Here is a 16,165-nt window from a genome sequence, read left to right as displayed (position 1 = left end):
TGCCTTATAATGCAAGTCCCCTCTCGGTCAATGGAGGACTTGGAAGGCTGTTGTATGTGTCTGCCTTCCAAGTGAAAGACGGTATGCCAAGGCTGCTTATCACTTTGCTGAGCACGTAATGCTCAAGATCTCGGCTATACGTAGGACGCTTGCACACAGTTCTCATGCTCGATGTAGCGGCGTCCTACTTAACGTATGGTAGAGATCTTTCAAGTGGAGACGAAATCACCTGATCTAATGCACACGACTTTCGGAATATGTACTCGGCAAGATGCAAGAATATCTACACTGATGACGATATGTAGACAACTAAATATCTGAAACTTTTTCAAATAATCGAAAAACTTAAGCAATATACAAATCCTTGTTCTGAGAAAATTGAAAGCAGCGTGAAAAAAGGAAATGTGTTGCTCATTAACAGTCTCCTGTTGCGCGCAATCACATTCTGATTGATTTTCGAATCTCACGTTGCAACTGCCAGTCCAGCAGTAAACGTAGAAAAAAGGAAGGGAGATTAGGGTTTTATGTTTCGTTGAAGAGGAGATCATTACAAATGCAGGACAAGCTGAATTGAAGGAGGATATCTGCATTGTCCTTTTCAAAGAAACCATCCCGGCATTCGCCTTAAGCGGTATAGGGACACCGCGAAAAACTTAAACTGGATGGCAGTACGGGGTTTAGAACTGCCGGTCTAGGGTCTTACACAGTGCCACCTGGCGTGGTAACAATAAATATCTCACGATAGATTGACAGGTACAGAACAATAACGAATGTTGTCTTTATCAAATGAAACGGAGCACGACCTTCAGAATTGGTCCAATTACTAAAGAATGTGAACCTTCACTCCAGTAGCACGTATTGAGAATGATGGGGTCAACACAGAGAGATTGATTGTTTAAGACGCAAGGCACAACCGAACGGAGCCCAGTTATATTAATTACATCTGAAGAGGCCATCTGACAGACAGCGACATCTACACAGCATCCACCTAGCACATGTCGGCAATTGGAATAAATGGGGATTTAGCGTCATGTCCACAGTAAGATCATTCGGAACGAAATAATTAATCGGTGAGATTCAGCATAGCAACAGGCAGTAGCCGATGTTTTTGGCAAGCAATTTAGTTGGCATTCAGATACAAGGAAAAAGAAAATAAAATTCAGTTACAGAAGTGTCGATCAACCATTATATTTAAGACGTGTGCAGAGTTATTCTATCCCGTAATCTTGCTTAGCAATCGACACCTGTACGCCTGTTATAAACGCACGTTGAGATGACCATGAGACGTTACAAGAATTTTGGGACAGCACAGTTACTACATTCTTTTCTTAATATACAGGCAATGATTATTGCAGGGTTGGTAGAAGCCGACCTCGGAGTATATCAGTTTGCTCCCTGGATGAATACAACCATACGCATGACAATACTCTAGCCCTGCGAGTTATCATAGAAGACAGAGTGAAGGAAGGCAAATCTTCATTTACTGCATTTGTTCTTTCATACGGAAGATCAGTTTGGATTCCGTAGAAATGTTGGAAAACGTGAGGCAATACTAACCTTACGACTTATCTTAGAAGAAAGATTAAGAAAAGGCAAACCTACGTTTCTAGCATTTGTAGACTTAGAGAAAGCTTTTGACAACGTTAACTGGAATACTCTCTTTCAAATTCTGAAGGTGGCAGGGGTAAAATACAGGGAGCGAAAGGCTATTTACAATCTGTACAGAAACCAGATGGCAGTTATAAGAGTCGAGGGGCATGAAAGGGAAGCAGTGGTTGGGAAGGGAGTGAGACAGGGTTGTAGCCTCTCCCTGATGTTATTCAATCTGTATATTTAGCAAGCAGTAAAGGAAACAAAAGAAAAATTCAAAGTAGGTATTAAAATCCAGGGAGAAGAAATAAAAACTTTCAGGTTCGCCGATGACATTGTAATTCTGTCAGAGACAGCAAAGGACTTGGAAGAGCAGTTGAACGGAATGGACAGTGTCTTGAAAGGAGGATATAAGATGAACATCAACAAAAGCAAAACGAGGATAATGGAATGTAGTCAAATTAAATCGGGTGATGCTGAGGGGATTAGATTAGGAAATGAGACACTTAAAGTAGTAAAGGAGTTTTGCTATTTAGGGAGTAAAATAACTGATGATGGTCGAAGTAGAGAGGATATAAAATGTAGACTGGCAATGGCAAGGAAATCGTTTCTGAAGAAGAGAAATTTGTTAACATCGAGTATAGATTTAAGTGTCAGGAAGTCATTTCTGAAAGTATTCGTATGGAATGTAGCCATGTATGGAAGTGAAACGTGAACGATAACCAGTTTGGACAAGAAGAGAATAGAAGCTTTCGAAATGTGGTGCTACAGAAGAATGCTGAAGATAAGGTGGGTAGATCACGTAACTAATGAGGAGGTATTGAATAGGATTGGGGAGAAGAGAAGTTTGTGGCACAACTTGACTAGAAGAAGGGATCGGTTGGTAGGACATGTTTTGAGGCATCAAGGGATCACAAATTTAGCATTGGAGGGCAGCGTGGAGGGTAAAAATCGTAGAGGGAGACCAAGAGATGAATACACTAAGCAGATTCAGAAGGATGTAGGTTGCAGTAGGTACTGGGAGATGAAGAAGCTTGCACAGGATAGAGTAGCATGGAGAGCTGCATCAAACCAGTCTCAGGACTGAAGACAACAACAACAACAACAACAACAACACAAAGCTTTTTACACTACTGCCTGAAGAACGGTCTTTACAATTTTGAAAACAACGGCGATAAAAAACAGGGATCGAAAGACATCTACACCTTGTACAGAAACCAACTACCATCTTAAGAGTACAAGGACATGACAGGGAAGCAGCAGTTGAGAAGACGTGAAACGAGGTTGTGGCATAGTCAAACTATGCTTACATTAAGCAGTAAAGGGAACCACGGCGAAACTTGGAAGCGAAACTAAAGTTCAGAGAGAAGAAATAAAATCTTTGACATTTTCCGATGAGATTTTAATTCTTCCAGAGACAGCTCAGGACTTGAAAGAGCTGTTTGAACGGAAAGGGTTGTCTCTTTAAGAGAGAAGACACTATGAATATCAACTAAAGTAAAACAACGAGGACGGCCGGTGTGGCCGACCGGTTGTAGGCGCTTCAATCCTGTCTCGGATTCAATCCTGTCTCGGGCATGGATGTGTGTTATGTACTTAGGTTAGTTAGGTTTAAGTTGTTGTAAGTTCTAGGATAGCGATGACATCAGATGTTAAGTCCCATAGCGCTCAGAGCCATTTTAAAACAACGAGGTTACCGTAATGTAGTCGAATTACATCACAATATGAGACACTACGAATAGTACACAAGTACTGCATTGTTGTCTGGGTGGGTAGCATCATGGCAGACGATGGCTGAATTAGAAAGGACACAAAATGCAGGCTGGCAATAGCACGATAAACATTTCCGAAAAACGGGAATTTGTTAAGATCTAATATAATGTTAAGTGTCTCTTCTGAAGGTATTTGTGTGATAATAGATATGTACGTACGTGAGATATAGACGATAAAAAGTCCAGAAGAAAATAGAAGATTTTAAAATGTGGTACTACAGAAGAACGAAGATTAGATGGCTAGATGGGATAACTTATAATAGGCCACTTTGTACAATCGAATGTAAGAGAAATTTACCTCACATCGTGAATAATCGGAGGGTCTGATTGACAGGACACATCCACAGGCTTCAAGGAATGGTCAGTTTGGTAATAGAGAGAAGTGAAGGGGCGGGTAAACGCCTGGGAGAGAGACTAAGGCTTGACGACAGTAAGCAGGTTCAGATGGATGAGAGTTGCACAACAACAACAACAACAATAATAATAAAAACCACTATCAAACTCTTCCGTGTGCTGTTAAAACTTACGACGAACTAGCGTCAAGCAAATTTTCAATAAATATCTACAGGAATAAGTATGAAGTTCAAAACATTATTATTGGTAGTCAATGGCACATACATAACCAAAGTGCCTCCCAAAATGTTTGGCACAAATCTGAAATTGTCCCACGGGTGATAAAACACTTGGCCTGAGAAACGAGCAATCGACTGAAGGAAACGAACTTTGAATCACTCTATGATCGTAGTAGGAACTGAGAAGCGTTGCACAATATACACTAGGTGATCAAAAGTATCCGGAACCCCCAAAAACATACGTTTTTCATATTAGGTGCATTGTGCTGCCACCTACTGTCAGGTAACCCATATCAGCGATCTTAGTAATCATTAGACATCGTGAGAGAGCAGAATGGGGCGCTCCGCGGAACTCGAGAACTTCGAACGTGGTCACGTGATTAGGTGTCACTTGTGTCACACGTCTGTACGCGGGATTTCGATTTCCACACTCCTAAACATCCCTAGGCCCACTATTTCCAATGTGATAGTGAAGTGGAAACGTGAAGAAACACGTACAGCACAAAAGCGCACAGGCCCACCTCGTCAGTTGACTGACAGAGACCGCCGACAGTTGAAGACCATCACACACCGAGCGAGGTGGCGCAGTGGTTAGACACTGGACTCGCGTTCGGGAGGACGACGGTTCAATCCCGCGTCCGGCCATCCTGATTTAGGTTTTCCGTGATTTCCCTAAATCGCTCCAGGCAAATGCCGGGATGGTTCCTTTCAAAGGGCACGGCCGACTTCCTTCCCCGTCCTTCCCTAATCCGATGAGACTGATGACCTCGCTGTCTGGTCTCCTTCCCCAAAACAACCAACCAACCATCACACAGGAATTCCAAACTGCATCAGGATCCACGGAAAATACTATGACAGTTATCGGCAGGTGAGAAAACTTGGAATTCATGGTCGAGCGGCTGCCCAGGAGTCACACATCACGCTGGTAAATGCCAAACGACGCCTCGCTTGGTGTAAGGAGCGTAAACATTGGACGACTGAACAGTGAAAAAACGTTGTATGGAGTGACGAATCACGGTACAAAATATGGTGATCCGATGGCAGGGTGTAGGTATGGCGAATGCCCGGTGAACGTCATCTGCCCGCGTGTGTAGTACCAACAGTAAAATTCGGAGGCGGTGGTGTTATGGTGTGGTCACGTTTTTCACGGAGGGGGCTCGCACCCCTTGTTGTTTTGCGTGGCACCAAAACAGCACAAGCTTGCAGTGATGTTTTAAGCAGCTTCTTGCTTCCCACTGCTGAAGAGCAATTCTGGGATGGCGATTGCGTCTTTCAACGCGATCGAGCACCTATTCACAATCCACGGCCTGTGGCGGAATGGTTACCGACAATAACATTCCTGTAACGGACTGGCCTGCACAGAGTCCTAACCTGAATCCTATACAACATTGTTGGGGTGTTTTGGAACGCCGACTTCGTGCCAGGCCTCACCGACCGGCGTCGATACCTCTCCTCAGTGCAGCGCTCCGTGAAGAATGGGTTGCCATTCCCGAAGAAACCTGACTGAGTCAAAGTATGCCTGCGATAGTGGAAGCTGTCATCAAGGCTAAGGGTGAATTCCGGCATTACCGATGGAGGACGCCACGAACTTGTTAGTCATTTTCAGTCATGTGGGATACTACTGATCGCATAACGTATAATTTATTTCACAGAAACATGTAGTTGGATGATTTCTGCCTCTCTTTCTTTCTTTCTTTCTTTAGTTTTCGCGCTGGCATTAATGCCTCGTCAATGTCGATATCAAAAAGCGAAGTAATGTTCAGCTGAACATGAACAGAGGGAGAATTTTAATTCTAGTGGAGATTTCTTGAAGTAGTCATTCCGGAACCTGACATGTAGGTAGCCACAAAATACGTATACCGGATTGTCTGTAGTTCGGACTTCAGGTTCTCTTCCGTCGACTTATCAAACTCATCATTTATCTACTGCAGGGGTAAGGAGAGTTTCACTAAGAGTAATTAAGTTTAAGGAATACATACTGCAAGTACATTAACGGAGCATTTAATCTGTAAATAAAATTTAATGTGTAAATTGCTTTAGCCGATGAAAATTTATAGTTTCTGGATTGACAGCAAGCACAAAACTTACAATTTACATTTATGATTTGTAACTGTGACAGAAGATCGAAAGGTCACATTTTTCTATTAAGTTGTCAAATTGCTGTGTCTCAGAAATGTAGTTAAAAAAAGAAACACGAACTTGGAAGAAAGAGCTGCACAGATGTATACACAGGTATATAATTACTTTATGGTTCTTCACTATGGAACTGTATGTAGGACGGCATTCCTGTATTAACATACGTGATGGACTTCCTGCTATGATGCTAGTTTTACGAAACGCCATGGACATAAAATTAATTGGAAATGTGTCCGAAAAATCGCTAGAAAATGTTATTTGAGGGAATGGGACCTTACCAACCTCCTCTAATCAAAATTATGCAGTCAGCTGGCTATGTGTTTTCATCGTACAAAAATAATCAGTATCGCTTCAACCAGCATTAATGCTCAAACAAAACAGTGTGAACAAACTGGTTGCTGAACTTGCTGCAACGAACAACGAGAGCCACACGAGCCCCAGCATTTGAGGGCCGTATAGCGCACACTGAGTTTGTCTTAAGAGCCAATTCTGACAGTGTTGGTTGCCACTTCGGGTCGCATAAGAGTATTGCCACGCGTGTGGTTGTATTCCTCCAGGGAGCGATCTTATTAATTGGTAACCCACATAAATTGATATCTTACGAGCCTCCAATAAGACAGCTACAGTAAGGGCGTGACAAATTGGCCGCCGGCCCGCTGATCGTCAGAAGTCCGCACCATGCGGGAACATTACTTGTCGACTGTTCTCTGTTTCAGTTTGCCCCACCCTCAGCGACTGCAAAGTTGTGACACTGTAATTGCCTGACGGAGTGTAGCTGCGTTGTCCGTGTGATACGAAGTTTAACTGATTGACAAGAGTAACTGTACTTAAATTTAAATCCATTATGCAATATGAGACACGATCATAAATGTTTGCTAAATGTTGCTAATGTCCTTCTTCTACTCATTTCACTATATTACAACAGCCTTAATTTAATTTCATATTCCTTGCTACAAATATCTATTGCACTTGAAAATGACTCTCTCTATAACGTGCTTTCACAAATCCATGTGACTTCCGCATGAAATTTTTACCATAGCAACTGATCGGTACAAGTCGCGCATGTTCATGAGTTGTAAGTGCTGGAAGACAAATAATAAGACTTCCTCCCTACCCCGCCCCCCGCCCCTCTCACATCCTCTAGCCCCGCAGTGGCTACGCTACTTATCTCATGGACGAATTCACCTACGCATTCTAAAATTAAGCATATATTAAGATGTTACCGTTTCTGTAAGTATTTCTGTGCATTACTGAGCAGGAAAAATTAAGAAGCTCTTAACGATAGTTGACATTTTTGGATCTGACCGTTAGTAGCTACTTGCCCATTATTACAAAATGCATCTGAGAACCGCGGGCCGCACGAGTACTTGATTCGGGCCGCATGCGACCCACGGCCTGCACTTGAGGACCACTGGCCTATATGGTACCCATTGTTGGGATGAAAGCCAGCAGATTACTGAACGCTATGGCGCACCTGAATTTCTAACATGAAGAAAAATTTGGATGCTGGCCCTTCGAACCTAATTCATGATTACTGCTGGCAGCTTAGTGGTTTTGAGAATGGCCAAGGGCAACTCACGGAATAATTTTTGGAAAAATAAGTGCTTCGACAAATAGTTTGGACAAGAAGAGAATAGAAGCTTTCGAAATGTGGTGCTACAGAAGAATCCTGAAGATTAGATGGGTAGATCACATAACTAATGAGAAAGTATTGAATAGAATTGGGGAGAAGAGAAATTTGTGGCACAACTTGACTAGGAGAAGGGATCGGTTGGTAGGACATGTTCTGAGGCATCAAGGGATCACCAATTTAGTATTGGAGGGCAGTGTGGAGGGTAAAAATCGTAGAGGGAGACCAAGAGATGAATACACTAAGCAGATTCAGAAGGATGTAGATTGCAGTAGGTACTGGGAGATGAAGAAGCTTGCACAGGATAGAGTAGCATGGAGAGCTGCATCAAACCAGTCTCAGGACTGAAGACCACCACAACAACAACAACAACAACAAGTGCTTCGTACTAAATCTTTTTTTATGTTACTTGAGAACCTATCTTCAGATACAACCGTGGCTCTCACGCTACTGAAAAATAATTACAAATTTTTAATCTCCTCATTTCGTCTCCTTACATCATTCTCGTGGTAGATTCTTCCCTTCGTATTGCTTGCAGTAGAGAAGGAGCAGCTAGTTTGAATATGTATAGAGCATGTACAAAATGACAAATGCCATACTATGAAGGTAAAACTGTTCACTTGGTAAACGGAACATTGTGATGATATGATGTTAGTACCCTTTATATGAGAAAGTTGATACTAATGTGACCTGTTACACAAACGTCTGTTTGTAAACGATCTCGTAGAGTAACATCGAGTCAGAATTTCAGAAAGAATGGACCGCCGTGTCCAATTATCTACCCGATCTATTCCAGATACTGCCATTTTATTCGGCATAAACTGCAGAACACAAGATGCGATAATGTAGATTAACACAAAACCGAGACACGAACCGTCAAGTTCAGGAATTTCACTGGGGAGAAGAGCTCGTCGAACGCCAGGCACGACGGTTGCAAAAACTTGTCAAGCTGCTGTAAGGCAACTGAAACCACAGCTGAATGAACGTTCATCAGACTGTACAAAAACCGTTGTACGCCATGCACCCAGTATATAGAGTAGCCCCTTATTACCGAAGGCAACGTTTCATAGCGAAGAGGACAGTGGGCAGAGCATCAAGTATGAACTGCTGAAGGCTGGAGCAAAGTAGGGTAATCTGATGAGTCACTCCTCGTAATATTTCCGGTAATAAGATGGGTTTATGACTGCCGCAAGGAAGAATGGCTACGAATGGGAACAAGACACTTGCCGTCCTATGTCACTAATGATTCATCTACCACAGATGCAAATTTTTGAAGATGACAATCCATCGATGCACAAAACAAGGCATTATTTGAAGAAATTACATTTTTCGTCACACACACACACACACACACACACACACACACACACACACACACTTTTTTCTTGCACTTGAACGTCGCAGCCTCACTTCTCATTGTTGCTGAAAGAAATGACCAATGCTTGCCACTAAGAACAGCTATGTAAAAGATACCTTCAGCCTATTGAAGATGATGGTGTGATCATCGAACGCATTATATTTTTTCCTTCACTCTAGTGAACCGAATCAGGGAGGGAAATCTCCGAATATGGCACTACTTGACTAAAAGAAAGGATAAGCTGACAGGGCACATCTTGTGTCATCAAGAAATATCCACACTGATGAGTAGGGCCCGGATTTTAATGACAACTCCTATTTTTTTCTTGAATTTACGACTGAATTTTACAACAATGTATGCACAAATCTAGGTATTAAAGTGTAGAAAAATATATTTTAATTGTCCATATAAAATATATATTTACTTCTTTTTTAGTAATAGGTCACATTTCGGCCAGCTTTTCCCAAAAATGCTTATATTTGTCATATCTTTAAAAACACAAGAAGAAATACATGAAAATGTTGCTCAATGACAATGTTTCAAGTTATACTGTCTCAAGTGCACACAATTACTACAAGACTATTTATCAGGACTACAGTAGACAAGCAGCGTAACACGGTAATCGGTTCGCTGACGTAAGACACTCTTGCGCGAGATCAACACAACGCTCAGCGAATAAAAACAGATTCCGACATGACAAACATCGCTAGCGTAGTCACACTATTCAGTTCGAATACAAACTCAGCCTGGTTCATGCGGAAAGTAAAGTGCCCAATAGCATGAAGTTGCGAGGTTTTGTTTGTGATTTTGGAGAGATTCTTCAGCACTGATGGGTAGGGTAAATATTTTCTAAATTATGAGAAGTTAGTGCACAAATGCGCTTTAACACGCAAGAACACTGTAATATCATCAAACGCAGCAGCTGTGGTGAAAATGACAGCAGACAAACGCTGTTATTTTGAACGGGCAGGTCAGTCTTAGAGAGTGTTGTTATCTCACAGGAGAAGCTGAGGAATCCGTGCTTGAGACAGTTCTTGGGAAGTACACATCCAGTTCCTCGTGTGCTACGAGAGCTTGCTCAACAAAATACGAATTAGTGTGGTTGGCCCAAATGTCCATAGATGAAACCATCGAAGTGCGTAGGGGCTATGCTGAAAATGATATTGGTATTCTAATAGTTGACGGGCCTGCAGAAATGTACATTCTAACGTGCGACTCTCACTCAAGAGTAAACAACTCTACTATTGCCATTTTGTTTGGCAACTCTCTGAAGCTATTGTAGCCAGATGGGTCTGAACAGAGATAACGTTTTCCTGCTAGTAACAGATGGTGTTTCATAAATGGCTAAAGCAGCAAGGGACTTCAAATCCTCTAACCCAATGCGGTATATGTCATATGCCTTGCACACGTGTTACACAGAGCTCCAGAAGAGATGTGGTCAAATAACTCTGATGTGGACATATTAATTTCCTGTGACAAGAAAATCTATGTGAAAACTCCGCTGCGGGTTCAAAAATTCACGAACAAGCACCTTCGTTGCTCCTCCCCCTACAGCCTGTTCTTAGACGATAGTCGATACGGTTCTCGGCTTAATCCTACTGAGTATTACTTCACCAAAATAAAGACCTTCTTTTGTGAGGCTTAAATGTGATTAATCCATTGCTACCAAAACTGCGAAAAAGGTCTTTATAGACACCTTGCCTGGAAACTTGGCATATATCAACGGCATATTTTCACTAGTATCAAAATCCATCACACTATTGAAACCTGCAAGTACTCAACTATGCAACATGCGCAAAGTGAGTTGGATGGAGCTCGCGGTAGTGGAACTGACAATGTGAACAACAAATTGCGAAGGATCCTGGGCATTCCACAATGTGCAAAATTAGTGACAGTCTTTGGTTCAAATTGCTCTGAGCACTATGGGACTTAACATCTATGGTCATCAGTTCCCTTGAACTTAGAACTAGTTAAACCTAACTAACCTAAGGACATCACACACATCCATGCCCGAGGCAGGATTCGAGCCACTCGGCCACACAATTTGTTCAAAAATTAATTTTGCACTACATGGTGCATAAAGCAAATCAAGAATATTTTTAAATAAGCTTACAAAAGTCATATTTCATTTTTAAGGTCATATACGTTTTAGGTCATAAATACTTCAATATTTCACTATTTTCAGATCATTAAAATCCAGACCCAAACGATGAACCAAAACATATGAACACTACCCGCCGCGAGACTGAATGCCGCCCGCGTTGTGGACACGTGACGTTGTGAGGAAACTATACAGTATAGGCCTACGTGTAACAGAGAAAAATGGAGAATCATTCTAGTGACTATGGGGGAAATCTTCTGACAAAAAAGACTTTGAGAAATGGGCAGACTGTTATGCCCGGCGCCTGGGAATGAGCATCTAGAAAACAGCGAAACTGGTCGGCGGCTGTTCACGTGCTGCTATCGTCAGCATCAGTGGAAAGCGGCTGAAGGACGGTGAACCGCGAGAATAGGCGACAAGGAACATCACGTTGACGCCTTACAGAATAAGGAGCGCTCTGGCTTGCCCGATCTGTAGAGCAGGATAGGCGGCGATCTGACGGCAGAATGCAATCCTGGTGCGAAGACAACTCTTTCGGAGCACACCATTCAGCGCATATTGCTGAAATGGGTCTCTGCAGCAGACGACGCCTGCATATTCCGACGTTGACTCAACGACACCGTTAACTACGACTGCAGTGGATGCCGGATCATTGACATTGGACCGCAGGTCAATGGAAACGTGTCGTCTTGTCGACTGTGTCCCGTTTCTTGCCATACCAGCTCGATGGTCGTGTCTGCATGTGCTGTCATCCAGGCTACAGGCTTCTCGAAATATCCATGGTGATACGGACGCAGGCTGCTGTGGAGAGCATTATTCTGTGGTGGACGTTCACCTGGGCCTCAATGGAACCTATGGTTCCAGGATAATCGGAGGCATCGTGACAGCTCTCGACTACGTGGACGATATTGCGGACATCTGCATCTCTTTCATGCATGATTCCCCAAAGTTGATGACATCTTCCGTGTCTCATGGTCATAATCGTGTTACAGTGATTTGAGGAGTGAATCCACGTTGATATTCTGATCACCAAATCCACCCATCTGAACCCAATGGAAAACACTTCGGACGCTATAGGATGTCTGCTCCGCGCCATCGGTCAGTAATCTATGGGTTTTTTGCGACTGTGCGTAGACATCTGAAGCCACATACCAACGGAAACCCACTAAAGACCTGTCGAATCCATGCTACGTGCAATCACTGGTGCACTGCATTGCAGAGGCGGATCTGCACTATTAAGCAAATAGTCATAATGTTCAGGATCACCAGTGTAATATGGTGATGAGGGGAATAGTTGGGGGTAAGGGCCTGCTACAACAAGCAGTTTGAAGTGAATGTAGATTGTAGTAATCATACAGACATGAGGAGACTTGTTTGTGTTTACTGCGGAGAGCAGCATCTAAACAGTTTTCAGACTGGACACCGCGACAACGACACTACCGCACCCTAATGTACAAACCCCATGTGTGTGTGTGTGTGTGTGTGTGAATATGGTAGGTGGCTCTCATCAGGACGACGACATATAGTCCACCCTAAGGAGGTTAAAAGCAGTATTGGCAGAAATGTTGGATTTTAAAATATGAGATTGTCACACAACCAAATGAACTTTACCAGGAACAATAGGTGCTCACACAATGACATGAACATCTGGGAATGACGTAGCCAGTTCGACCTGCTAGATGTCATTTTCAGACTGGCAGTAGATAAAAACAGGAAACAAAGATTCGTTCTATAATCAATGAAATCTGACAATGATAAAAAAGAAGAAACTAATATCTAAAGGGATATGCTGCAAGCAGTTTCCGTTGCGTTCTCAACATCACTGAAAAGAGGTTTAGTAGGTGGAGTGCAATACTGTGTGTGTGTGTGTACTCATCCATGTCAATATTTGCGAAAGGAGTATCTAGTTCGGCAGATGTTTATATACTGGCAATCTGAAGATGATCACTAGGTGTTCGAAACTGATTATGGCATTGTGGAATCGTCATGGCACTGTGTAGTCGTATAAAATATAAAATAATAAAAGATCTAAGTAAATCGAACTTGTTTCTACCGGACAATACAGGGACTATCTCCTACGGGTAGTCGGACCCATTTACTGTGTTGTTTCGACAGATATTTGTAGTTTCGTTTTTGTAAAGTGTAGCTGGACTCAGCCCAAACAAATGCTACCCATCACGTCATTCCTAGGATGGAAAGCGTTGGTCTGTTTCCAGTTACGGCCAAAATGGTTTTTTAAAGCGGAATTTTACGCGTCCTTCAATAGAGTGGCTTCAAATTATGCTAGTGTGATATTCGTTTTATCGGTATGTATTGACAGGGACAATAAATGAAGAATAAACAATATTCCAGCAGCGACAGCACCGCCGTGGACGGCACTGCTACCGCCGTGCAGTAGGAGCGCTAACCGGCCGCTGCTGTAGTGCTGGTTGTTATTCTTCGTGTTTTATTGCCCCTGTTAATACATACCGATAAAACGAATATCGCACTAGCATAATTTGGAGCCACCCTATTGAAGGACGCGTAAAACTCCGCTTTAAAAAATCATTTTGCTCGTAACCGGAAACAATCTTACGCTTTCCGCCGTACGAAAGACACGATGAACAGCATTGTTTGGACTGACTCCACCTAGGCACTGCAAAAACGAAATTGTAAATATCTGCCGAAGCACCAGGAAAAGGCGCATGACGACTCTTAGGAGAGAGACGCTATAGAAAGTTCAGATAACTTATGGCAATGCAGGCGTGTGATGTCTTGAACAACCGTGGTTGTCGAACACATCACCAGGCTGCAATCTGTTATCTGAACACACGTCAATCACTTGATCTCCAAGACATTACGTGGCTTTTTTTTTTTTAACAAATTAATGGTGTACTGGCGGGGATTCAGTCGGTATTTCCGCACGATATTTCGAAGACGGACCCAGTCGTAGTCGTCGTCGTCGTCGTCGTCGTCTTCTTCAGGTGCTTCGAGCTGTGTTGTTACGCGTACTCGGTAGTCGGTGCCTGGACCCCCGACTGCTAGCGAGCGGGCATAACACAACTCACAGGCCCTGAAGAAGAAGACTAGGTTGCTCGTCGAAATATCGTGCAGAAAAATGGAATCGACAGCTCGACTGACCATCCGAAAGTATATGACTACCAAATGGTGAGAGATTTACTGGAATCAGAGGGAAGCGAGGCGTGAGGGCGGGGACTGACCGGCTTGCGGCGCGGGCCCGGCGACGGTGGGGCCCAGCGGGTCGAAGCGTACACGGTGCTCGACGCTGGCCTTGGCGGCGCCCAGCAGGTCGGAGAAGAAGCGGTGCCTGCGCAGCGCCAGCTCGTCGCGGCCCACCGGTGTGGCGGGCGGCTCGCCGCCGCCCTCGAACACCTCGTCGTCCTCCTGAGACAGCCACTGCGGGATGGCCCCCAGCCCGGGCACGGAACCAGATCGCTTGGCCGGGTGCGGCGTCGGCACCATGGCGCGCAGCGCCGCCGCCTCCGTCTCGTCCAGCGGCTCCTCTTCCTCGTCGTCGTCGCCGCCGCCACCGCCACCAGGGGCGGCGCCGCCTCCGCCGCCGCCCACCTCGGAGGGCTCCTCGGCCTTGTGCCGCTCCCCCTCCTGGCCGTCCTTCGCCTCGCCAGGTGCGTCCTTGGCCTGCTTGGCGTGCTGCTCTTCTTCCTCGGTTTTCGCCTCCCCGCCTGCTCCCGGGTTCGCCTCGGCCTCGCCCGCGCCGCCAGGCGGCTCCGGACTCCTGGCGTCGCTGGCGCGCTTCGCGTCGCTCGGCCGCTTTACATTCCTGGCATCCTCTTCCGGCGCCCGCTGCTCTGCGGCTCCTTTGATCTCGACTAACAGCGACTTCTTCCTCTCCGGCGCCGCGATGCCGTCGGTCTGTATCTTGACGCCTTCCTGTTTCACCTTGTCCGATTTAGGCGACTTGCCATCCGCTATGACGGCCGATTTCGCCGGCAATTCCGTTACCCCGTCGACATCTTCCGCCTTTATTTCTATAGGCCGCGGCTCCTTCACGTCGGACACCTTGTTGTTCTGTATACTCTCCTTCGTCTCGTCCGGTTTGTAGACGTCCATCTCATTTTCCGCGCATTTCTGCTTCTTCGCCGGATTGCTCTTGCAACCACAGCAGTTTTTGAACATGGCGCACCTCTACTTTGGTGGACCTACCTCGTGCACAGAAACAAACTTGGACGCCAGCGGCTCGGAGACGCTCAGTAGTCCTGAAGCGCGACGGAGCCGGCCGAAAAACGGAGGCGGAAGTCACCTACCCGACGATACGTACACTAGCTGTGTCGCGACGCGCATTGTGCGGAGTGTTCACTACAGACGGTGCGCGACACGACACCGGCCGTGCGGGTCAGCGGCGTCGCCGACAACAGCCGCAGCCGTTATCAATGGGAGTGCTGGCTGCCTCGTGACCCACTTCGCGCCGCCCGGTGCAGCCCAGGCACGGCCGGGAACAGGGCGGCGGCGGCGGCAGCGGGGGCGATTGCTGTCGCACCGTCTCGGCGCTTCGCGGAAACACCACAGTCGAAGCAAGCAGGCGTGACGGTAGTCGCCCAATAGCCACGCAACGGGAGGCGCGCCCCTGTGTGTCAGTAGCGCGCCATTACGGACGCAACACGGCAGGGCACGGCACGTTCGGGGAGGAGCAGCGCGACTGCCGGGATCCGACCGAGCGCAGAGCCATCTGGCGCACGGGACCCGCACCGCGCGCAGAGTTCAGCACGCAGCCTCCCGCCCGTTGCGCCGTCTTACGCGGCGGCGTTCAATACACTTGCGATCTCGACGCCCACACGCCACCCGGATAGCGCCAGTTCGTGTACGTGCACTGGTGTGTGTGTGTGTGTGTGTGTGTGTGTGTGTGACTACTTGCCGATGTCAAGTTCACTGCAAACAAGGTGGTCTTCGATCGAATTACGATTCTAACTTCTACAATGACATAACACCTGTAGTTCGTTCAGTAACCACTCATAGTTTGACTATACACAATCCAGGACGGATATAAAG

The 16,165-nt window shown here is 45.4% G+C and overlaps 1 protein-coding gene across 1 annotated transcript in view; it reads right to left on the bottom strand.

Annotated features, from left to right (window-relative positions):
- LOC124599264 (adenylyl cyclase-associated protein 1) overlaps window positions 1-15,730 on the bottom strand; it is a 183,359-nt gene extending 167,629 nt beyond the window's left edge. Inside the window, exon 1 of the mRNA XM_047136063.1 lies at window positions 14,359-15,730. Within this exon, the coding sequence (XP_046992019.1) occupies window positions 14,359-15,295 (937 nt within the window). The 5' untranslated portion in view covers window positions 15,296-15,730. The remainder of the gene's footprint in view (window positions 1-14,358) is intronic.
- Window positions 15,731-16,165: the final 435 nt, after the last annotated feature.

Source organism: Schistocerca americana, chromosome 1 (genome assembly GCF_021461395.2).
Source record: "Schistocerca americana isolate TAMUIC-IGC-003095 chromosome 1, iqSchAmer2.1, whole genome shotgun sequence".
Taxonomy (NCBI): domain Eukaryota; kingdom Metazoa; phylum Arthropoda; class Insecta; order Orthoptera; family Acrididae; genus Schistocerca; species Schistocerca americana.
The sequence above is the reverse complement of the archived record's forward strand: the minus strand, read 5'-3'. Positions and strand labels throughout refer to the sequence as shown.